Here is a 26,863-nt window from a genome sequence, read left to right as displayed (position 1 = left end):
GCTGCTAAAATTAAACCACCTAACAGTATATTCCTACAACCTTATGCCAGAATTCTATTACCCATAAGAACATAAGAATGGCCCTACTGGGTCAGACCAAAGGTCCATCTAGCCCTGTATCATGTGGCTAATGCCAAGTGCCCCAAAGGGAATGAACATAACAGGTAATCATCAAGTAATCCATCCCCTGTCGCCCATTCCCAGCTTCTGACAAACAGAAGCTAGGGACACCATTCCTGCCCATCCTGGTTAATAACAATTGATGGACCTATCCTCCATGAACCTATGTAGTTATGAACCCGGTTATAGTCTTGGCCTTCACATCTTCTGGCAAGGAGTTCCACAGGTTGACCACAAACACAACACATAGCTTGATCAAACATCCACTACTAACAGTGTTAACAGTGGTTAATTTTGCAATGAGGTGTGTGGTGTGGAGAACTGGGGGCAGAGCTAAAGTTGCAGTGTACAGTAAATTGTGAGAACAGAAGGATGATTCCAGGGGGAGGGAGAAGAGAGAAAGTATAGAGGGTAAGTTCTGTTAAGTAACCTAACTTTTCATTTCCTCACTTTTGTGGGTTTGAGCCAGGTAGGTTATGTGTATAGCAACCCTAACTACTTACAATGGTGTTTTGTGTTCTAAAATATGAAGGAATTAAGTAGGGAGTGTTAACTCTCTTTCCCTGGACAACTTGTGACAGACATTAACAGTGTGCTTTCCCTCTGACAAATTAAAAACACTGAAGTAGCAATTCATCCCAAGTACCGAATCTTGTTTTAAATTTTTTTATATTAATAAACAGAATATTTTAAAGTGATGAATGTATCTGTGGCACTGACATTTCTCGCAAGGCATTTTAAAAAAAGCCCTGCTCTTGTGACCACAATAGTAGAGATGGGCAAGCTAATTAAGACTCCAGTCTGCCTTGAGCAGAGTGCTTGGCGGTGTGTCAATGAAAGAGGAATAGTAAAGACAGACAAGTGAGAGAGAACATTTTGGCATTACTTCCTGGGGGCCACAATGACCTCACACTTGTCTATTGTCTGTCATTCAGTGCTTATACTTGTACAGCCAATGTCATCTCCTTTTGTCCTACCCATATGTACAGTGACCCTTTCTAGCTAGATAAGCACTCTGTATGATGTGTTAGCAATCTCCTATAATTGTTTTTATAGAATTTTTATTAGAGAAATCAAATTACGGTAGTTTGCTCCCTGTCATTGTTAAGGACCACAGACAACAGAAACAAAGTACCTAGCGGGTCGCTGCATGTAGGAAAAAAAAAGTCTGAATGGACTCGATCAAAGCAAATATGTCTTGAAGTAAAACTGTGGGAAATGCCCATTGGCAACATCCCTACAGAAACCTTGTTTTTTCCACTTACTGCTGTCATACAGAAGAAATTTAAGACAGTTTTGGTCTTACCTCCTTGTCAGAAATAAACTCTAGTCTTTAAGATGCCACTAGCCAAATAACATTTTGCTTCATTTACATGTCAAATCAGGTATTTTAAATTGCTACTGTACATCTCCTTCAAGAGCAAGTATAAGGAAAAGCATGCTGATATTGCTTCTAGGCAGAAATAGGGGGGACAAGTTTCTTCACCTGACAACCAAAATAGGAAATAAAATCTACTCTAAGGATTCCAGATAGCAGAGACAAATTTGAGGGTGGGGGAAAAGAAATATATTTAAACACAAGACAGGGTACTCAGTTAGAAAATGGTTCTTACTAGGAAAGTTTTACATCACAATGGAAATACATGTTTCTCTCAAAACCTTGAAAGGGGAAGCCTCATCACAAGACCCCAGAACCCCAATTCTAGCAAGACCTTTGCATCTACAAGCCATCTCTTACTTCTCTTCTGCTTTAACTTCTGTTTTCTCCTCCTACACCTCTTCACTTTTTGGTCCAAGTCTTTGCTTTGTACTTCCAGGTATCAAATGATGGCTAAATATTTACCCCCTGTAATTAAATTTATCAGTTTTGTTATCCATATTCTGAAAAGCAGATTGTGAGACAGTTTTCTGGTGAAAAGCTTCAAAAATTAGCTTCAGAAAGCAGTCCTAGTGAGCAAACTGAGTCAACAACTCTGCCAGACTCTGGGTTATATGCTGCTTATACCAGGGATTCTCAATCTTTTTCTTTCGGAGGCCCTCTCAACATGCTATAAAAACTCCATGGCCTACCTGTGCCACCACAACTGCTTTTCTGCATATAAAAGCCTGGGCCAGCATTAGGGGGGAGCAAACAGGGCAGTTGCCTGGGGCCCCATGCCACAGGGGGCCCCCATAAAGCTATATTGCTCACGCTTCGGCTTCAACCCCGAGTGATGAGGTTCAGGACCCTGGGCTTCAGACCCATGCGGTGGGGGATTGGCTTTCTGCCCTGGGCCTCAGTGAATCTACTAACACTGACCCTATTTGTCGAATCCTCTGAAACCTGCCCATGGCCCCCCGACCCCTAGTTGAGAACCACTGGCTTATACAATGGCTGTGTGTGTGTGTGTGTGTGTGTGTGTGTGTGTGTGTGTGTGTGTGTGTGTGTGTGTGTGTGTGTGTGTGTGTGTGTGTGTGTGTGTGTGTGTGTAAGGCAACATTTTTTATAAGAAATTATCCAGTTTGCATATTATGGGCACTGCTGGCATTCAGCCAAGTGTCACAGAATATGCACAACATATCTAAAAGTTTTGGTGCAAAACTAATACCTAAAGTTGGTAAGATCCATTAAATTTCAATGGCACTTTCCTATCATGTTACTGCCTTTTGAGCACTGCCTCGGACTTCCCAACTTTTATGCATTTGTTGAAGATGTTTCAGAGCAAATGTACCAAAGCTATACAGGAAGAGTATAACTTCATTTTAACTTCAAGTCATTTAATAAAATCAATATTAAATAATTAGAATTTTTAAATATCAATTCTGGGTATTATATGTTGTAGCTTCCATAAAAGGAGATGTTTACACCTAAAAAATACCATTTACCCAAGTTGGTTTATTTAAAGTAGACTGAATTTGCATTTATTGCCTCTGAAATTCACTGTTTTAAACCATATTAAAAAAACCCCACCTCACTAAAACGTTCATTTCTTTCTCTCGCCCAAAACGGACATATGATAATCCAGAATTACCTTCCTATTCTTTAAAGATACAATCTACTTCATTCTGATGTACAGACCAAACCTATATCCTGAGAAATGAAAGACTCAATTGTTCACTGAGCAATTTTATAAAGCTTCTATTAGGAATCTATCATTCATTAATTTTGTCTCATGGTATTTGTCATGATAAGATGGCTTTTATAGAAGTTATGTCTTCTTTTATGAAAATCTGAAATTTGATCAGTAGCAGAGGCAAGACTTGATTTAATTTAAATTAATGAAATTGTTTAAAAACAAATACCCTCTCTGTCCCTCATAAACTCTATCACTGAGACTTAGATGGGAAAAACAAATACTTTAATAAAACATATTTTATTAGTGCATGTAGATTATCAATCTCAAAAGCCTACTAAAATAGTCTTATTTCAATGTGCTTTTTTACTCATTTCAGACAACAGAATAATACAATATGTCTGTTTTTATCCATTATTTCTTCTTGATTTTAGGACACATACCCCTTCATGTTCTCATATTGTATCTTTAAATACTCCATAAATTATATTTATATATTTAACCACAGTAACAGAAGTTACTGCCTGTTTTTTTATAAAAGGGATAGGTCAACTTCTGACCATATATATTACTCAAACCTGTAAAATTCAGTTTTTACTTTATTTCATTCCAGAAGTCAGAATGCCCTCCCTTTTTAAACACTGACCCATTAGCACTATGCCAGATTAGCTGCATTATAACACATCCACAAAAACCTAACAGCCTTGTTCCAAGTGTTTGGATTAAAATGTACATCCTTTATAGGTTTCCTGTAATGGATAGCTATATCAGGAGAACAGATCTATAATTCTGTACTACACTCCTCCTCAGAAGCCATCATACACTCCAGTCCCCATTAATATAGGTAAATTAGTGGGGACACTCCACCCGACCCTCGTTGTGAAACAGAGAGAGAGAGAGAGAGAGTGAGTGTGCGCGCGCGCATTTTACTTTTAGAAATGGAGGTACTGGTGAACCACAAATAACTTCAGCACGTGGGGGAGGAGATCGTCCACTTGGAATCCACACATAGCTAGGGGAGCACGTTGCACTAAGAGGTTACTAGCTCTTGACTCTCCCTAGAGCTACATAAAACCTTATACAGACACTCCCCGGGTTACACAACACCCGACTTACAGAAAAAGTTCCATAAGCCAGACATAGGATTTTTGAGTTGTGGAAATTTTTGCGTAACATACGGGTATATGTTTCCGACTTACACAAAATTTGAGTTATGCAAGGCTTTCCGGAATGGAACGATTGCATAAATCGGGGGGTATCTGTAGACATCTGCTGAGATTGGAAGCTGATTGGCAGGAGAAGCATGCAAGAAGTCAGGGTCAGCCTGAAACAATAGGCCAAAAACAGTGTGAACTGCCTGTCTTCATTTCAGAGTGTTGATATTTTGCCAACTATTTCACTGATGATTTTAGAACAGGGGTGGGCAAACTATGGCCCACAGGCCGCATCCGGCTCACCGGACCTTTTAATCCGGCCCCTGAGCTCCTGCTGGGGACCGGAGTTGGGAGCTTTCCCTGCTCCGGTGCTCCAGCTGGGGAGCAGGGTTGGTGGCTTGCCTGGCTCTGCTCCACGCATGCAGCAGCTCCATTCAGCTTCCGGAAGCAGGGGCAGCCAGGGGGCTCCACACGTTGCCCCACCCCAAGGGTTGGCTCTGCAGCTTCCATTGGCCAGGAACTGAGGACGGCGCAGCACGAAGACCGGCATGGTCCCGTCTCTGCGTCGGAGGCAGGGGCAGGATGCTGTTTCCAGGAGCCGCTTCAGGTAAGGGCCACCCGGATCCTGCACCCGAGCGCCCCCCCCCCCCCCCCGACGTCCCAACTGCCTGCCCAAGCCCTGACTGTCCTCCAAACCCTTTGATACCAGGCCGGAGCATCCTCCTGCAGCCCAAACCTCTCATCCCCAGCTCCACCACAGAATCTGCATCCCCAGCCAGAACCCTCATCCTTCCTGTGCGCCCCAGCCAGCCCTCCATACAATTTCCATGCTGTGATGTGGCCCTCAGGCCAAAAAGTTTGCCCACCCCTGTTTTAGAAGAACCATTCAACCAGGATACTCATCCCCTAGTCTCAGGGCTGGTCTACACACAGTTTTTGCACTGATTTAGCTATACTGGCTTAGAAACCAAGCTACTGCAGTTATATCAATATAAAAGTGTTATCTAGCCCTACCAATAAACACTTTTATATTGACAGAACTGCATCCATACTAGGTCATTACACCAATTTAACTGTATCAGTTTCTAAACCAACATAGTTAAATCAGTGGAAAAACAGAGGTATTGTCTATAAACAAACTGCCTCCCAGGCCTCTTGAAGGCTATAACTGCCAACTGCCCCACTACAGAGTTTCCAAACCCATCAACTTCCACCCCCATCCGCCAACTCCATAACTATAATTCAGTTACGTGTTTTCAATACAAAAATTTGCAAGACACTGAATGCTGAAAATTCAAGGTCAAAGTAAATAGAAATTGACAGCAAAATAGATATCAGAGTGGTTCCATACTGATTCTATTTGTTTTCGTAATTAATTCATTTTGAATCTCACTTTTTGAGTTTGCCTGCAGCTGCCAAAGAATTTCCTGTCAGCTGCACTGGCCTACCACAGAAACCAGGGAACCTTGCAGTGGAACTTAGGTCCAGCTTGCCATGAAATAAACAAGGCCCCAAAAAAGATTATATTGCTTGAATTTTAGAGATCTTAAAACTTGCCTCCCTTCACCTCGATTAAGAAGATTGCTGTTAAGAGGCAGTACTGATAGCCTATTTTGTCCCAAAAGAATGTTGCCTACAATAGGGGCTTTGCAGGTGAGGATAGTTCAATGCAAAGTAAATACAAAAAAAAAAGCAGGTTGGGGAAATAATGAAGGACTCTATAGAGATGTATAGGAATCTTCGAGGAGGAAAGAAGAGTTCGTCAGTGATCCAGAGATTACAGCAAAGAACCGTAAACCCGGAGAATCCTAACAGTAATTCAACAATGCAAATACATTAACCATTATGACCTTCCATTCTATTCAGGTTCATAAGAATCTGAATGCCTCTTCTCATTATGCAACATGACTAGGATGTGTAATGTGTGGGTTTCTTTCTTTGTCTTCCCAAGGAGAAACTGTGTGGTCTCCCCACACCACCAATAATTTAAATATAGTATATGTACACTGCTGTCTGTTTATGCTAGCAAAAGCAAGGCTGAAGTACGCTTTGACTGGAATATGGTGAAGCTAGTAGTGGTTCTTATTCTTATGGGAGTTCTTTCCAGTTTTGGACTGATCCCAAAGAAAACTGTCTCCAAAGAGCTTTACCTTGCAAGAGTCAGTTCCATTGTGCGGGAGTGGCCATGGCTTTTACCACAAAGCAGAAGGTTACCTTTTAGGTATCCTGGGCCCAGATCATTGAGTGTCTTGAAGAGGAGGACACAGACCTTGAATTTGACATACTATTCAATGGGGAGCCAGTGTAAAGAGCAGAGGACAGGTCTGATGTACTTATGGCAGACCAAGTTACCAAGGAGATGTGCTAATGCATTCTGTATTAGACTAGATGGAATTTTCTTGAGGACTGACAACTCTGCACCCAAGTAGATAGAATCACAGGGCTAGAAGGGACCGCCAGAGTAACACTGCCACAATCCATTTGGGAAGCAAGAAATGCATTTTTCATTGATGCCAGATAATCAGCTGTCAGGATGAGATGCCATCTCTTGTCCAGCCATAGAAATGAGAACCTAATATACATATTTCTGAATTTTGTTTTTATAGCTTAGTAAAAAAACAAAGAATATTTTCTCTGGTTGAAAAAGAACTAATGAGAAGTGAGAAAATAAGAGGGAAACCAAGATGCTATGGTCCCAACATGATCCTCCCGTCTGTCAGTATCTCAGACTTTTTGGTAAACATATATTTACACTTGAGTGTTCTTCATCCTAAAGTCCTTCTCACATGGTATACATAGGATACCAGCAAAGTGCAACCATCTCTGGGATGAAGGGCAGCACCCATCTGTCTCATAGCACAGTTCACAGAGTAAGGTGAGAGAAACTTTGTAGCCACAGACACTGAGTCAAACCAACAAAGAAATGCCATGAAATCTTTTGGCCTAAACTGTTGCTTGGTCTGAGGAACGGGAGGCGGTGAAAGAAGACACAAAAGGGTCTTCATCCCTTTACCCTGGTGTCTACATACAAAGGCCAGTAATAATAGTCCTTGAACTCCCTTAGCATATGGACTGCTTCCAGCCATCACCAGCATCAGCTACTCTGACAAGACTGGGATAGGATGGGGTGAGTCTAGTCCCATTGCTCCTGATTTCTTACCCATTAGCCAGCAGAACTGTTAGTACAAGGTGTGGGAGGTATACATTGCACCTATTCAAAAGGTAGCAGAATTGTCCTCCAAAATAAATTTGCCCAAAGCTCCTGCAATTCAGGACAGGTTTCAGAGTAGCAGCCATGTTAGTCTGTATTGGCAAAAAGAAAAGGAGACTTGTGGCACCTTAGAGAATAACCAATTTATTTGAGCATAAGCTTTCATGAGCTACAGCTCACTTCATCTGATGCATAAAAGTGGAAAATGCAGTGAGGATGTTTTTATACACACAGACCATGAAAAAATGGGTGTTTATAACTTCAAAAGGTTTTCTCCCCCCACCCCACTCTCCTGCTGGTAATAGCTTATCTAAAGTGATCACTCTCCTTACAATGTGTATGATAATCAAGGTGGGCCATTTCCAGCACAAATCCAGGTTCTCTCTCCCCCCACCCCACTCTCCTGATATCATGAATAGGTCGGAATATGAACAAGAGGCTAGTTGGCAGCTCTTCAACACCACTTTCTACAAGCCATTACCCTCTGATCCCACTGAGGGTTACCAAAAGAAACTACACCATTTGCTCAAGAAACTCCCTGAAAAAGCACAAGATCAAATCCGCACAGACACACCCCTGAAACCCCGACCTGGGATATTCTATCTACTACCCAAGATCCATAAACCTGAAAATCCTGGGCACCCCATCATCTCAGGCATTTGGCACCCTGACAGCAGGATTGTCTGGCTATGTAGACTCCCTCCTCAGGCCCTACGCTACCAGCACTCCCAGCTATCTTCGAGACACCACTGACTTCCTAAGGAAACTACAATCCATCGGTGATCTTCCTGAAAATACCATCCTGGCCACTATGGATGTAGAAGCCCTCTACACCAACATTCCACACAAAGATGGACTACAAGCCGTCAGAAACACTATCCCCGATAATGTCACGGCAAACCTGGTGGCTGACCTTTGTGAATTTGTCCTCACCCATAACTATTTCACATTTGGAGACAATGTATACCTTCAAATCAGCGGCACTGCTATGGGTACCCGCATGGCCCCACAGTATGCCAACATTTTTATGGCTGACTTAGAACAACGCTTCCTCAGCTCTCGTCCCCTAATACCCCTACTCTACTTGCACTATATTGATGACATCTTCATCATCTGGACCCATAGAAAAGAAGCCCTTGAGGAATTCCACCAAGATTTCAACAATTTCCATCCCACCATCAACCTCAGCCTGGACCAGTCCACACAAGAGATCCACTTCCTGCACACTACGGTGCTAATAAGCGATGGTCACATAAACACCACCCTATACCGGAAACCTACTGATCGCTATTCCTACCTACATGCCTCCAGCTTTCACCCAGATCACACCACACGGTCCATTGTCTACAGCCAAGCTCTACGATACAACCGCATTTGCTCCAACCCCTCAGACAGAGACAAACACCTACAAGATCTCTATCAAGCATTCTTACAACTACAATACCCACCTGCGGAAGTGAAGAAACAGATTGACAGAGTCAGAAGAGTACCCAGAAGTCACCTACTACAGGACAGGCCCAACAAAGAAAATAACAGAATGCCACTAGCTGCCACCTTCAGCCCCCAACTAAAACCTCTCCAACGCATTATCAAGGATCTACAACCTATCCTGAAGGATGACCTAACACTCTCACAAATCTTGGGAGACAGGCCAGTCCTTGCCTACAGACAGCCCCCCAACCTGAAGCAAATACTCACCAGCAACTACATACCACACAACAGAACCACTAACCCAGGAACCTATCCTTGCAACAAAGCCCGTTGCCAACTGTGCCCACATATCCATTCAGGGGACACCATCACAGGGCCTAATAACATCAGCCACACTATCAGAGGCTCGTTCACCTGCACATCTACCAATGTGATATACGCCATCATGTGCAAGCAATGCCCCTCTGCCATGTACATTGGTCAAACTGGACAGTCTCTACGTAAAAGAATAAATGGACACAAATCAGATGTCAAGAATTATAACATTCATAAACCAGTCGGAGAACACTTCAATCTCTCTGGTCATGCGATTACAGACATGAAAGTTGCGATATTACAACAGAAAAACTTCAAAACCAGAGTCCAGCGAGAGACTGCTGAATTGGAATTCATTTGCAAATTGGATACAATTAACTTAGCCACTCCCAGTCTCTATTCAAGCCTAAGTCATTATGCAAGATAACCTATTTCCCCTTGTTTTCCTAACCCCGCCCCCCCCTTCCTCAGATGTTCTTGTTAAACCCTGGATTTGTGCTGGAAATGGCCCACCTTGATTATCATACACATTGTAAGGAGAGTGATCACTTTAGATAAGCTATTACCAGCATGAGAGTGGGGTGGGGGGGGAGAAAACCTTTTGAAGTTATAAACACCCATTTTTTCATGGTCTGTGTGTATAAAAACATCCTCACTGCATTTTCCACTTTTATGCATCCGATGAAGTGAGCTGTAGCTCATGAAAACTTATGCTCAAATAAATTGGTTAGTCTCTAAGGTGCCACAAGTACTCCTTTTCTTTTTGCAATTCAGGACAAGTTCCCTTGCGGGTCTCCTGCAGCTTTGATGCATCTCCATGACCCTCACATGGACCAGCCACAGTCTGACTCTTAACATACACGGAAAGCAGACAGAACCTCTGTTTTTAAGATCTCATTCATAACACACACATACAGTAAACTGCATAGACTTAACCCATCTGTCTCAGAAGGAAGAAGGGCTGAAAGGCCTCTGCTGAGATCTGAACTTGTGTTCAAAGTGTCTTTGTATTCCAGCAATGCTTAGCCCATAACCCCTCACATTGTGATTCCATGTTCTCGGCAAAACTTCAATGCTGTGGCTCAAAAAGACCAACTTCTACCCTTGACTGTGGGCAACTAAAACAGAACTAAGGAATACCAGAATTCCAGCGTCACTCTTGTAGATGGGGTAAAGATACGGGAGTCTGGAAGTATCATTCTAGTTAACTTATTTTGGTTTAATGGGTACTACAATGTCCATCTCAGAGTGAGAATGAATAAACTAGAGTAGAGATTTTGCAACACTGTCTTGTTTATCACAGCTGTTGGATGAATACTTGTTTCTTTTTAAACTGCAGAAGTTAAAAACCCACAACACCCAAAAATATCCAAGCTTTCACTCATATCAAAACACAAGTCTCAATAACCTTAATTACATGTGGAGTAGCAGTAACAGCTATGGTTAAGATTATATTACTGTTTCCACTCTAGTTTCTCAATTGTTCAACTTTGTTTTTTCGAATTTTCACATTTGGGGCTGAAATTTTCCAGGATTTGCTTCTACCTTTGTGATTTTAAAGGAAGTTTTAGCAAGAATGATCCAGTCACTTTAAGAAAAGCAAAACACAACACACATTTCTTCAACTTAAAAATAAAAGACCATACTATAGCTAAAATGGGCAGGAATTTTTCCTGGTCAGAAAAACTTTTCACTGTGCAGCCGCACCTGTATGCCTAGTGCAGCCTTCCTTCTCTGTACATTTTATAAGCTTTGTGAATAAGTTGTGCAAACATAAAAAACAGTTATCCACCTTCTCCTACTGTTGTTCTTCGAGGTGTTTTGTATGTGTCCATTACACTAAGTGTGTGTATCTCCCATGTACCTGTGCCAGAGGGCTTCCCCTGGCAAGACACATAGGGGCAGCCATGCCTTCATCCTGGTGTTCCTCATGCACCAAGCTGAGAATATTAAGGGGCAGAGCTGTCCTGTGTGTCCTTCAGTTCCTTTGTACCAGACTTTTAGATGATAGACTTCGCTGCATTGCGGAAGGAGGGTGGGTCAGGTAACGGACACATGCAACACACCTCAATGGGTGAAAGGTACATGAAGGTGAGTAATTGTTTTTTCTTCTTTGAGTAACTGCGTATGTCCATTACACCATTACTCCCAAGCAGTTTCTGGGGGAGCTAGGAGTCTCAGTGGAAGAGAGACTGCAGAACTGCTTTTCTTACATTAGCATCTTCTCTTGATGTGGTTGTAATGTCTAACAAAAGTGTGGACTGAAGACCATGTTGACGCTCTATACAGACACCCACGACAGGAACATTTCCCACAAATACTGTAGAGACTGAGTGTGCAGAGAGCTTTTCTACGAGCGCGATGTCCTGGATCTTGTAGCACATAACAATTCAGCTAGTGATCCATTTGGGAAGTTGTACTCTGATAGGATGCCTTCCTATTCATTCTGAGTAGGAGACAAACAACTGGGAAGAGACCCACAAGACTTTGTTCTTTTCAGATAAAAAGCTCGTGCTCAGCAAACATCCAGAGTGCAGAGCTTTTGCTCATCTTTTTGAGTATGAGGCCCTGCAAAGAAGATTGGTAAATATATAGATAGGTTGGGGTGGAATCAGATACTACTTTGGAGAGAAACTTAGGGTTTAGCCTAAACTGTACAGCATTCTTGTAAAAAAACTATATGGACAGTCACTAGAGCATGTAATTCCCGCATTCTTCTTGCTGAGGCCATGGCTATTAGATAGGCCACCTTTGCAGAAAGGTGTAACAAATGGGTAATTAACAGTTCGAAAGGGAGCCCATAAGGGCTAACAACACTAAATTCCAATCCCAATATGAAGTAGGGTTCCTGATAGGAGGGAACAATCTTTCTAGGCCCTTAAGAAACCGTTAAGGTGGTCACAGGATTGGAGAATGCGGTCCCATGACGTGAGAGTGAAACTCCAAAATTGTGACAAGGTGCACTTTTATATAGAGCTGACCACCAAACCTTACTCTTAAGTGTAAGAAAATCAAAAATCTATTGAATAGTAGATTGCATAGGAGACCCAGGGGATATTTACTCCGCAATTAAATGCCCAGATCTAGCCCACGTCAGCTGACTCAGGCTCACGGCACTCAGACTGTGGGCTATAAAACTGCAGTGTAGATGTTCAGGCTTGGGCTGGAGCCCAGCTTTGGGACTCCACAACGGGGAAGGGTCCCAGAGCCCAGGGTCCAGATTGGACACAAAACATCTACACCACAATTTTACAGCCCCACAGCCAGAGCCCTGTGAGCCTGAGTCAGCTGATAAAGGCCAACTGCAGATGTTCAATTGCAGTGTAGGCATACACACCCAGATAAAGAAATGTTTCCACTTATAAAGGTATGTAGCACTTGCGGATGGTTTCCTACTATTTACATAGGACTAACTAAAAACTGAACATTCACTGCAATCTCCACTGAAGGAACAGACAGACAGAATACTCCGATCGAACATGGATGGTAGGAAGGAACTGAAGGATGAGGAAGGCTCCACCCCTTTATAGCTTCAGAGGGAGCACAAGGAGCACCAGTGAACAAACACGGCCACCCCTATGGGCACCATTAGAGAAAACTCTCTGGCACCATTGCATGAGATGCACGCATCCATTGTGTAATGGACACGTGCCATCACTCTAATAACTTTGCATACAGAGCATGTAATTGTTCAGTCAAGAATTGGTCAAATCAACCACATTTCACTAGAACACTTAAAAGCATTTCTCTTCAGGGAGGGTTATATTCATGCCACTGTACAGAGAAGTAAGGCTGAAAAACACTTACAAACATCTCATGGGCACACTTTGGCAAAAATTTTCAAACCTGAATGTTTAAAGTTAGGCAATTCATCCATACCTAGGCAAGGCCATAAGTGCCCTGATTTTTTGAAGGTGCTGAGCACCCATTATACATTAAGTCCGTGCCATCCACTCCCAGCCTCCTCCCCTCATAGGAGACTTGTCAGGAATGTGTCAAGGAGGGAGAGGAGGCCCTCCGGCAATCTCCAGCCAGCAGAGCAGCCCCATGGGGCCACTGCATCCAAAGTGTGTAACAGCAGCCCTGAGGCTGCTCTTATTGATGCCAAAGGAGGACAAAGGTGGCCTTAATCGACATTTGCTTTCCCACCTGGGGTCCTGAGCTTGAAGATCAGACTATATATGTCATTTCCATTTCTCCTTCTGATGACCTGTTACAGATGGAAACCTAAAACCATACTGAAAGACTTGTGAATATTCTTTTAGAATGAGTGCAATTTATCCATCATGCCATTCAATTAAAATGCAAGCAAGAAAGCAAGTATGTAGGAGTTACTTCAAAATGAACACTAGTATCTGCCACTGAAAATAGTAGTTTAAAAGCTAATGAAGTGTCTAGTGCAGAAATCGGCAACCTTTGGCATGCGGCCTGTCAGGGAAATCCGCTGGCAGGCCGGGATGGTTTAGTTACCCGCAGCGTCTGCAGGTTCACCTGATCGCAGCTCCCACTGGCCGCAGTTCGCCGTTCCAGCCCAATGGGGGCTGCAGGAAGTGGCGCGGACCAAAGGATGTGCTGGCCGCCACTTCCTGCGGCCCCCATTAGTCTGGAATGCCAAACCGCAGCCAGTGGGAGCTGCGATCAGCCGAACCTGTGGACGCTGCAGGTAAACAAACTGTCCCGGCCAGCCAGCTAATTTCCCTGATGGGCCGTGTGCCAAAGGTTGCCGATCCCTGGTCTAGTGTTAAAGCTGTAGATCATAAGAAAAAATTAGTTGTTCAGATGAAACTACATTTCTCACCTAAATTCCCAGGGTTTGTTTTTCATACCAGGTCCTCCATGTGTGCATATACAAACTTGCCACTAGTGTACACAAATGATAGAAGCATCAGTATATATAATCCACATATTTAATATCCAACAATTTTATTTATTTTCTTCTTCTGTAAATTACCAATTACTTATATTAGGTTAAAACTCTCAAGGGAAACAGATCTCACAGGAAGCACCAATAGGATTTCCAATCTACAGCCCACAGGTATGGAAAAGGACTGTGGTTTTGACTCTAGATCAGGTCCTCAGAAGGGCCTGTGGATACTATTATAGATAGCAGAAAGTCAAATGACATAAGTCTACAAGGAAACTCCACAACAACATTTTCTATTTTTGCTTTCCTTCCTCATTTTTTATTAGTTTATTAGTTTTATCTGTTTTTAAAGGTGATCTACCAAGAGTATGTATGTGTATTCTTTTTGTGATTATTTCTTATAATGACATGAAGAGGAATCCATCTGCTACTCAGGGCACCTTTCACAAACAAACAACGCAGTAGGGGTTTTTTGCTTTCTTTTAAATAGAAATGTTCAGTCTGAAACACATGAGGAGTGTTAATTCTTCTCGGTCCTTGGAGGTCTCCTCGGACAGATGCGGATTGTGAACTTTCTTCGCCCTTAACTGAAGGGATCGGGTTTTGAATGTTTAATATATTACCTCCCAAAAGTTTCAGATATTTGAACTAAACAGATGTTACATATAGCCTACTATTTTTCCTCGATTGCAAAGTTATTTTTTGCTTTAGAGATAATCTGAGGGCTTATCCACACATAGACTTGTTCCTGAATAATCAGGAACAGCTAATTGGGAACAACTCCATGTGGAGACAACCCCTAAATTTAAAGGCTGCCAGAAATACCACTTCAAATTAAATTCAACTGTACATGCTAAATACCTACTAACACTGTACAGCCTTCTGTTTTTCTCCAATTTTTCTCTACACAACTCTATTTAGAACCCTACCCTGGATTATTCTGAATCACAACACAAAATTAGAGATATTTTGTTTTCCTAACGCATGTTCAGACAAATACAAATTATTTTGTCCTTTTCTTGAATCTCATTAGAAGACAATTTGCCTTTTGTGAGATTATGTGAAAGATGGGAAACTGCGGTCATTTATTAGACTAGTAAATCTGCAACAGTCGAAAATGGTTTACAAAGCATCTTCAACTGCACTGAGTCAGGCTATTTAACAACACAAATTAATAGCAAGATAGTTAACCAAGGTTACTAAACAGCAGTCTTGGCACACACATTATTGTATTTCCAGAGCAGATTTACAGTTACTACATAAGCTAAAACATTTATGGATCTACATCAGCACATTTTAGTTCCTGTACATGCCAAGCTAATCTACAATCTAAGATTTCAGTTCATGTAAATTAAAATGAAATAAGCAAAATAAATAAAAACAGAAGTATATTTCAAAGCTTATTTAAAGGATTATCTAAGATTTAGGAGAATAAGAACTTTACATTACTTTTAAACTAATTTTAGAAACTGAAGGTAAAAAGTTTCATTTTGAGGGAGCTCACTTGGAGGGAGCTTCATGGCTCTTTCCATTAGCAGGGCTTTAAAAAAAAAAAAAAAGAAAACAAAGTCTTATGCTGCATTTCTAAAGAACTGTGCTGAGCTATTTTTCACTCCACTGGGTTTCCCAGTTGCTCTTTGTGACATCAGTCTGTCACTAGAGTTATTCTACCGTTGAAAATCTACTGCATTTGACTTACAGAGGGAGGACTGCTAATAGCGACTTTAAAGTATCTCACTATTACATTGTTTCTGAAACTGACTGCTGTATATTATGCAACCTGCTGTAAAACAAATTAGCTTCTCTGTACATAGCAGTAATGAAAGCCAAAGCAGGGACATATAGACAAGTTAAACCTACATTTAAAAGAACCCCTCAGCTTTCTACCCCTGGTGAAGTAGCCTATCAGAAGACAGGTTTCAGAGTAACAGCCGTGTTAGTCTGTATTCGCAAAAAGAAAAGGAGTACTTGTGGCACCTTAGAGACTAACCAATTTATTTGAGCATAAGCTTTCGTGAGCTACAGCTCACTTCATCGGATGCATCCGATGAAGTGAGCTGTAGCTCACGAAAGCTTATGCTCAAATAAATTGGTTAGTCTCTAAGGTGCCACAAGTACTCCTTTTCTTTTTATCAGAAGACAGAGATCTTGCCATGGGCCCCAACCCTCACTTTTTTTTTTTTTAAATATATATAAAACATGAGCTTTTTGATTAGATGGGAAATGAATGCTAGAGATGAGCACCTCACCATCAACCTTGTGATGCTTAACTCTAGGGACTGTAACTCCAATCGTCACAGTGGTACATGAGGAAAACAATGGTTTCTGAGGCCATTACACAAAACTAATCCATCCTGACATTATATTTATGGAACACGATTATTCCCCAGGAAAATAATGCCAGAGAATATTTCTGCACATTCCAAGAGCAGGAAATCAGGAGAAGAGCTACTTCAGTTTTGGTTTCATTCAGAGAATTATTTTTTATAAATATGTGCATACACGTGCCCACATGCAGTCAGGGTCAGCTCAGGAGACTGAGGACTTCTCTACACTGCAGTGTTAGCTAGAAATATAACTTGAGTGCTGCCCCATACCAGATTCCCACTCATGCACAAAAATTTCCAGCTCAAGTGCTGACTGACCCATCAGAGGGTATATGAATGGTTAATCATGTCTATTATGGTAGTGCCAACCAACCACAAACAGGGCCCCATTGTTGAAAGCACTGTACAAAATACAAAGTAGTACATGGCTCCTTTCCCGGAGAGCTTACAAAAAAGCTTGAGTCCTGCTAACGATGCAGCTACTCTGTGCTGCTCATACTACCACTTTGTGCTGCTCAGATGTTGTTTTGCAGTGTTACCACGCTCATTTGAACTAAGGAAACTCGAGAGTAGTTACCTGAAGTGTAGATAACTCAAGCTAACATTGCAGTGAAGACAAATCTTGAAGCAAAAACATTCTTGTGACAAGAGTAGTACAGATATGAAACACGTGTGTTTATTAAGCCATGTCGGAGATAAATGGACTGTGGAAATTTCCTCCTGTAGGCACTGGCAGCCACTACAGAAATGAACCAGCTCAATTTTGAGTTAATTAAATACTTACTCTATGTGGGAACAATGGATGCAGTCAAATTGGATGGGTCATTAACAGCAAACAGGGAAATACTTACATGTCTTTTGTAAGTGAGGGATGGGGAGAAAATGAAGTTAACTGTCCTTTCCGGTTTGTCAGACAACTTTTTAACTGTGCACTCTCACATCCCTGACCATCCTATTACATGCCCAAAGCCCCTTTATACCCTCATATTGTATCTTTTCTACATTTCTAGTATAAGCTACGTTCCTATATAAAGTACCCTTGATACTATCCCATACTCTTCATATTGTGGTACTCCACAACATGTGCAACCATTATCCACCTACACCAGAACACACCCTCCTGCAGATTGCTCTCCCTTTGTATCATTATCTCATCTCCTATCCTTCATATATTGGCTAAGAACGAGCATTCTCATATCCTACCTTCTTACTAATGAGATCACAACATATCTATCTTACCCTCTACATACATTCTATAAACACCCACCCTTCTAACCACTATTTCACTGTGAACCACAATACATCCTATCCCTTGAACATTTTGAAGTCTAAAAACACTACTATACTTCTCTTGATCTTATGCCTGACATGGATTCAAACACCCCTTTAACCATACAGAATCCATATATCCATTCTAACCCTCTCTGCAAATATTGCCCCCTAAATATCTCATTGTCCCAAAGGCTAGAACTATTTACTTTACACAGCAGGGGAAGCTCCCACTTTTCCCCCATAGTGTGGAATGCAACTTACTAGGGATTGTCTTGTGCCCACCTGCCCTCCCAAGCAGGATAGCATAAAGCCCCTCTGGCAACTACAGCAATTGATTACATGAAAAAGCAATTAGACAAGTATTTAATTAATTTTAGCTGTCTTTTAATGTAATTTAGCAGCTGAGAATGAGGATGACAGGCAATATCATAGGCCTGATCAAAGCCCAATTTAAGTCAATGGAAAGACTCCCATTGACTTCAATGGATTTCGGAGCAGGCCACATGTGACTCACTGAACATTTGTAGTCTGCCAGAAAGTTCCCCATGGCCCATCACTGGAACTGCTAACAGACATCAAAGAAACTGGCATGTGCTTACAATATGAAAAACATTTTTCCCCCCTATTTTAATCATTTTTCAAATGTGAAATTCAACCATTTTCATGCTTATCACAAGCTCAGACTAATTTTATGTGTAGAGTGCACAGCATAATAGAATATAAGGGCAAAGTTATTAAAAATGTGGAATGTCTCTGAATTATCCAGCTCACAACATTTAGGCTTAGGGTTTTTTTTTAATTTTTTTTAAAAACTACAATGTTTTACTAAAAGATTCCTTTGTGTAAAGCATATCTATTTCTCATCTTTATCTTAAAGTTCTTTTTATGCTTTGGGAAACATGTAAGCACGAACAGCTGCCTCTAACTTTTTATCTTTAAAAAGTAATATTAGATGTATTAAATAGAGGTGCTTTTATATCTGGTTAGGATTTACTGATGGTTGAATTGATACATTCTATCACTCAGAACCTTACTACATGTAAATAACTGAGAGCAAATATTTTCCCTCCCACTGTTATACCGCAACACTGACCGTGATTATTTTAGGAAAATAGACTGAGCTGGAAGACAGGAAAGTTATGACATTTTCAATAAAAGTTTGTAAATATGAACAGAAGTATAGTTTTATACTATATTTAGGAATGCCTTATGACTTCAGAACACCAATCTGGTTGATTTCGCTTAATAGGAAAGGGTATAAAAACTAAAATGTGGATAAAAATTACACCTGAGATAACTATGACATACATTTTAGACTAAATCCTGCTTCCCATATTTTATATATAGACATACAGATAGGATCTAGCAGGCTGACAAACTAGGATTTGTCTCCTTATGAGTTTAGTTTTCCCTCTCTGAATTTTTGGATCATGACCAGCCTTTGTTTCATTTTTAACACAAATCACATCAAGTCTTGCAGTCTTTACTCATTGAAATAATCCCTATTTGTGCACTTCAGATACTTGGACTACTTACATGTGTAAAGGTGGCATGATGGGACCTAGGATTTCAATTTTGGGCTTTTAACACACTAGATACTGTACAGCTATTTATGGGGTATATTTACAGGCTACTGTTTGTGGCTACTATGAACAAAAAATAAAATAAAATAAAACAAACAAAAAAACCACACATTTCTGTTTTACCAAATACTCAAAGTGACATTTTTCTAGAGGTCATTCAAATTTTTTTAAAATGTTTTTCCATGCCTTTACTTAGCCCATTTGCTGCTTCAAGTGAAATGTACTTACTGCTCTTTTTCTGGAACACCCTGTAATCCAAGGCACAGTGAGGTTTCCTGAAATCTGTGGAAGCAAAAAAACAATTACCAATAAGGCACACTCTCAGACTGCTGGTATGGCAAATAATACTATGTACACAGCTTTTGCATGACTTGTGCAAAATAATCCAGCTTCAAGAGTGTGTATTCATTGTGATAAGTGTCTATAAACATGAGTCCAGATCTAAATACTCTTCCTTTCTGCTTAAGAAAAATGCTTGCAAGATTTTCAGAGGGGGCCAAATTCTGTGCATTATTCATGTGAGTAGCCTGATTACTGTGGGACTCCTCTGACAAGTTAGGTGAGCAGAGTTGCTCTTATTGAACTAAAGTTTCAGGACTAACTTTGTACTATATTATAGTAACACCAGTCCTAAAATGTTTTTTTTTTTTTAAATGATGTGGAAATCAAAACATTTACAGAGCCCTTACTAAAAGAGTATCAAATTTATTCTGTAGCACTGGCCAAAATACATTTTTTATTATAGTCTGTAGAACAGAACTACTAAATTAAATCAACAGCCAGCCAATCTCCCGTTAATAAAAATGGCCACAATACTGAGTGCTGCTGAGCACCTACTACTATCATTGAGTTACAAAGATTTAGCACCTCGTTGGATCAGGCCCAGTGGGAGATTTGCATAAAGACTATGGGTAGAATATGGTCCTCAGTAATAACTATTATTTAAGGGCCAATTTGTTCAGTCAGTTATATGGATGCAACTTTCATTTATTGTAGTTGAAGATGCACCAGTGGAACTGAAAGCAGACAGCAGAATTTGGCTCTTAATAAAGCTACTGTTGCACTCGGCAGGAAAAAAGGATACAAAGCACTAAAATCAGTGTCACTTCTGCCCTTTGTATATACGACTAGTGGCATGTGCCATTACCCAATTTCAACGCACAATTACAGTAACTGCAAGTTAGGCAAAGCTGTACACCCAAATTATTTTAAATTTTCTTGTTTTTAAAGTGTCACTGTTAGGTTTCAGAAGTAACACCTCAACAAGATGAAAGTAAAAGTCAAAATTTGGAAAATAGTTGTTTCAGGCTAAGACAAAGTTACATGACACATTCAGATGAGGCCTAGAAATCTGAAATGAAAATTTGAATGCTACATCATTTGAGTTTGTCATAGAGGCCCATCAAGCAGGCTGGATCTGGCTCATGGGCCAAGTGAATGAAACCACTCACTGCCGAAACACACCTTCCAATTGTATCTGTTGTGTATTGCTTTTCGTGTAATGTTCCAGGAACATTAATAAATGTACCAGATCCAGAACAGGTGGTTTTCAGCATCAAACTTTTCTAGATAGCAGAAATTTGCATTTTAGAGTAATAAGTGATCTTTTTCAGGGGATCTCTCCTCTTGATCACCACAAATTCCCACCCTTCCAAAGAGGCATTTGCTTACATAAACCTGAAGTGTACTTCTTTCTCTCTCTGACTGAAACATGCAGGGTATGAAATAACATTCTAGGCTGGTTTTAGATTCTGGTACAAGCATTTTTTATGCACAACAGAAACTGAAGAGACTCTCAAACAGTTCAATAAAAGGAAGACAAGAAATCCATCATAGATTTAACCCATCTATTTCAAAATATGGTAAATATAATATTTCACTCTGAATTATATTCATCATTAAAAACATTTACTAATTTCTGAACAAATGCGTATCCAAAAATATAATTCTATCTTCCTCAGCTAAAAGTTTATCCTTTGTACTGGCTACCTAAGACACTTCTGTACAGAAAAATACACTTTAAGATTCTCCAAACTTCCTGTTTAGCCAGCCGTCTTCTAGCTTGATTAGGATGCCCACTCACTTTGGACCACAAAGGGGTAGGGTTGCCAACTCTGTAATATTTAAAAACGTGACACTCCAGCAGGAGTGCTGGAATGCCCCCATCACCACCTCTTTCCCGCGAGGTCCCGCCCCTGCTCCATCTCTTCCCCCCAGGCCTCGCCTCCATTTGCTCTCTTCCCCCCGCGGAGGGACTCGCCTGCAGAGCCGGGGCTGGGAGCTGCAGCTGCCCAACACAGGTAGGAGGCGGCCCTGGCTGAGTAGGGGCTGGCGCAGGTAATGACCCGGTGCCTCCCCACCTGCAGTAACTGGACTTTGGGTATCCGGTCAGTAGATCTGACTGGACAATGCGGCGGTCCGCTTTTCAACCGGACTTTCCGGTCGAAACCCGGACACCTGGCCACCCTATAAGGGGAGGGAAAGAGGAAAGTCAACATCACCAGTGTTTTTGTCAAAATACCATTCTGTGGTTGCTGCATGCACACATTGTCCTTTTCACAGATTCTAAGGCCAGAAGGGATTATTGTGAACATCTAGTCTAACCTCTTGTACAGCACAGGCCATAGAACTTCCCCAAAATAATTTCCAGAACATTTCTCTTAAAAAAAAAAAAAAATTCTTGATTTTAAATGGTCAGGGATGGAGAATCTACCATAATCCTTGGTAAATTGTATCAATGATTGCTTACTTTCACCATTATGTAAGGTAAAGGCAATGTTTGTATTTACATAGTATCTGCAGTTTGTCAGGTAGGGTTTTCAATTACAAAACAAGAAGAAAAAAAAAAAAACAAGAATTTAAAGATACTATGTATATTTTTAACATTTGTCCACCAATTCATTTTAACATAGTTTTAAGAAGCTAAACCAAACTGTTATACTGTTTATGTGATTCACATTAATTATTAGGGGCTAAACTGCAGTACTCATACTCATGAAGAACAGTATCTAGCTCCTTGAGCAATCACACTGGATTTAAATGGGACTACTCAATGTGAGTAAGAGTATCAGAACCTGGCCCTACATTAACACAGTAGTTTGAATAGACAAATACATAAAAGCTGATATTTACAGAGAACTGTCCTAATTGACATAAATCACGTTAGACAATAAAAGGCCCCACACCATACTTGTTTTGCTTAAAAAAAAAAAAAAAAAAAAGCACCATTCTCTACTACAGGTGGTGTTTTCAATTTCTACATCTGTCAGTCTACTGTTAATTTCAGATAAATCTAGAATGTCTATCTTGACATTTTCATGTGTTCAACAACTCTTCATAAGAAAAATAAAGTGGGACCAGTTCTTTTTTTTCAAAAAGTATGTAGAAAACATAACCCATAATTGCCATATCACTAAATAAACTAATAGCTTTATAACTAACATTTTAAAGAGGTATCCCAGCCCTCCTCTGTACCTGGCTGCAATGTTTTACGTTTTCATGAACAAAATAAGGGCAAATTACAGACAGCACAGTACAGGATTAACAATAATGTTTCCAAACAAGGAAAGTTAATGTATTAAACAAAAAAGCACCCCATGTTCATTTACATTTAGCTAAAATGAAATCCTAACATTTTCTACAAAGAAGCTTAAATACATAATTTCACTTTATTCCCTTCCCCCAACCCCCAAATAAAAGTCAGACATTAATTTAGTCCTGCAAGTCATGCAACTTGGTAAAATTGCCTTGCTCCATGTTAAAAGAAGTCTTAAGACACTGATTACTCATTTTTAATAGTTTGAGCAGAAAATTTCTGATGAATAAATAACTGGATAAATAATTCCAAAGAACCCCTTTGTGTCATAAAAATTGATTATTACATTTGTTCTTATGTTAGATTAGCATGAATTTGATTAAATGACTTCAATTGGGGAGGTTATGACTAATTGCTTATTAGATATCCCACCAATGTTTAACAGTAATGAATTCATCAGGACACAAATCATCACTTCTTGCTCTCAATTGCTATCTGTTATAATAACTGAGCATTCAAACAATTCAGTAACTCAAGCTTCATATGTTCTAAATCTGAAGGATCTCCCAGGAATTTAAGAATAAGGATATTCATTCCCAGGTTGATGGATTAAATTATATTACACTTGAGCAATAACATGAACAATAAATGACTGCATGTGCTAGAGTGTCAGACCACAAAAATCTAAAATCTTTTTCTTTTTTTCCAGGTTCTTTCTAATGCCTCTCCAAAAGAACAATAAAAGCCGACACTGAAAGACCATTACCAAAATATGCTTTATGTTCCCTCAAGCTTTTAATATGTAAAAGCATAATATGCCATAAATATTCATGAAAGTAGATTTTCTTAATGGGATACCATCCTGGCTCTTAGCCAAAAAGCCAGCCTATCTTGGCAGTTTTCTCACTATGAAATTATTGCCATCAAGAAACACCCTCTGTGGGGAAAGGGTCAGAGATGGAATTGGTTACTCACTTGTTGGGGTGCTCTACTATCCAATGATGCGTGTGATTTTGAAGGATAATCAGAGCTTTAGACATGTGCCTTTTTGTTTTAGGTATTAAAAACAAATCAAATTTAAAAGTGGATCCTTGCCACGTACAAAAATGTATATAAGAAAATAATCAACACATAAATTACTGTAGTGCATAAGTAAAGTTAAGTGGTAAATGTTCTAGAAGCCCCACTTGAGGAAGCGGTAAGCTGCCTGTGACTCAGGAACCTCTTGGTGCCAAATGGCAGAAGGCATAGGGCTGCATATGGTTTGGGAGCCCCTGGGTCTGGTAGCTCCATATTTCTTTCAAAGAGTGTCATGTAAGGTCTCTACTGAAAGCCTCTTTCACACTGATCATCACTGAAAAGTGCAGGTACAGTAATATGTATATATGCTGAAAACTATGTTCTTAAGGCAAACAAGACAGGTCACCAGAAAGTGATAAATTGGTTCTGTTCAGGCAAGAGATAACAAGACACTTATCTTCATAGGAGACGACATTTGTGTGTCTTACAAGAGAAGTCTGATGGAACACGGTATCACCAGCTAATCAAGATTGCAAAGTTTACAAGACACCACAAAATCTACAGGAAGAAATACATGACAGCAGGGTTGCCAGTTTATGACTAAGAGCAAAGAATTAGTTTGGTATATCAGAAGAATGCAAGGAGACACACAATAAATTTTCACCTAGGGAGTACGCTGACAGTGGGCTTGCTTCATGAACAAAAAAATCACAACCCTGGCTTTAATACACTGGAAGGATTTTGGGTGAGCTTTTGCTCTTATGACATAATGTCTTATTAGTTAAGTTTAGGCTGTAAGTTAAGTAGGCAATTTTATTTCATCTGTAACGCTCTGTTTCCAGTGTTTATGATTGCTATCATTGGAATCTCTGTTCTTTGTTAAATAAACTTACACGTGCTTTCTCTGTAAACAAATCTAAGTGCTATGTGATAAGCAGAACTGTGCTCTACAGCTTAACTAGTAAGCTGTGGTATACTGTTCCTTTAGAAACAAGGACCTGGGAATTCTGAATGTGTCCTGAGTATCAGGGGCTAGGAAACTCCAGGGAGACGCTCAGAGGTTGGAGTGTGCCTATCATTAACCTGCAAAGAGAAAGAGGGGCCTGTGGAGGCCTCGAATGGAGTGCTTGCGACGCCAGAGCCTGGTGGTGATGGGGAACTGACTCACTGCAGACACCAACAAGGCTTCCTTATATTAAGGGCAGGTGGTAGTGAAATGCCTCCCAACCCTGTGTACCCCCAAAAAGCCTCATAGTGCTCAGCTCCCAAAAACCAGCAGATTCCCTCAAGATCTCATGGGATCTACACAGCACCTGTGCCAATATCCCCACCACGGACACATGCTTTCTGCAGAACCAGGATGCCACGAGCTCCTGCCTTCCCCCTCATCACACACTGCTACCCCCAAATCTACCATCTTGGATTTCACAGCAAAGAGGCCAGTGTCAAGTAAATTAATGCTGACAGGTCTGTTTTAACTTAGTCACAAAATTTTTGCAAGGCTGGAAATGGGCGCAGGGGTCAAAGGCACTAAGAAAAAAAAAATATAGCTGTTCCCCCTGTGATGCTGCCTAGCAGGTTGCCAGCTCAGACCAAGGCAGCAGGCTAATTCATTCCAATGCTAATAGAACTCAAAGGAGTGTCAAAAGATATTGTACTGTGATCAGACTAATTCACTAGTTTGCTAAAGTAGTTCAAAGAAATGTTAATGTTATTGTCTTCACTCATCTGTAACTTGTTGATTCACATTATCTTTGTCCCTGTAGTTAATTAGCCCTAGATCAGAAGGATGTATTAGCATGTAATAGGGATGTAAATATCGTTTTAAAAGTTAACCAGTTAAACCATTAAAATTATATCGTTTAACTGGTTAACCGATTAAAGGGAGAGGGGCCAGGGGCCACCCCGACTCCTGGCCTTCTGGCTCAGGGCTGCTGCTGGGGCTGATCCTGCTAGCGCGGGGCTGAGGCTGCTCCATTGGGCCGGGGGCTGGGGTCGGCAGGGCGGTGCAGCCGGTGCTGTGCCGGCCCACCCAGGGCTGGGGGTTAATGGTTAGACTGGGTTATCTGGTAATACTAATGCTTACTGGTTAAATGTTTACTATTTTACATCCCTAGCATGTAGATGAGAATTTATTTAATGTGTGAAACTGCATGAAAACTAATGAAGGATTGTTTCTGGCTATCACATTGTTCATGAAAACTAATGAAGATTGTCTTGATTGCTGTAACTGAATGCATTGTACATGTATGTAACGGAATTGCCCATCAAACAGGATTGAACTGTAAATGAAGAAGCATGTTAATTTCAAAGAATAGATCATTATGTTCAACAATGGAAAATCCACAAACTTTGTCTGTGTTTAGTCAGCAAAGGGAGGGCTCATGCTGTGATGGGAAGTTGCCAGATTGCCTTCTGGGGATAGTAGCTATCAGAAGAAATGCTAGGAGTGATCCAATATCTCTGGACTGATGGATTCCGACAGGGGGAATCCTGAGCAATTGGACAGAGATCACCAAAGCCATTTTGGGTAACCTTGAGAGACTCATGGAGAACTAGCATACTACAGCTCTGCTATCATTTGGAATAAAAACTCTAACTCACCTGTAATGTATTTTACCTGCTTTAATATCTCAGTAATTCTCATTTCTTCTTCTTAGCCAATAAATCTTTAGTTAGTTTAATAGAGTAATTAGCTACGGCATTGTCTTTGGTGTGAGATCAACAACATCCTCAGCTCTTGTCCCCTAACGCCCCTACTCTACTTGCGCTATATTGATGACATCTTCATCATCTGGACCCATGGAAAAGAAGCCCTTGAGGAATTCCACCATGATTTCAACAATTTCCATCCCACCATCAACCTCAGCCTGGTCCAGTCCACACAAGAGATCCACTTCCTGGACACTACAGTGCTAATAAACGATGGTCACATAAACACCACACTATACCGGAAATCTACTGACCACTATTCCTAC

The 26,863-nt window shown here is 40.7% G+C and overlaps 1 protein-coding gene across 3 annotated transcripts in view; it reads right to left on the bottom strand.

Annotated features, from left to right (window-relative positions):
- Window positions 1-26,863, bottom strand: part of HDX (highly divergent homeobox) — an 84,718-nt gene that overhangs the window by 30,606 nt on the left and 27,249 nt on the right. For all 3 annotated transcript variants that reach the window (XM_074964468.1, XM_074964469.1, XM_074964470.1), the window contains one exon: window positions 19,559-19,612. In XM_074964468.1, coding sequence (XP_074820569.1) covers window positions 19,559-19,612 — 54 coding nt within the window. The remainder of the gene's footprint in view (window positions 1-19,558; window positions 19,613-26,863) is intronic.

This window comes from Natator depressus, chromosome 9 (genome assembly GCF_965152275.1).
Source record: "Natator depressus isolate rNatDep1 chromosome 9, rNatDep2.hap1, whole genome shotgun sequence".
Classification (NCBI taxonomy): Eukaryota; Metazoa; Chordata; order Testudines; family Cheloniidae; genus Natator; species Natator depressus.
Note: the sequence above shows the minus strand (reverse complement) of the source record. Positions and strands in the feature narration are given on the sequence as shown.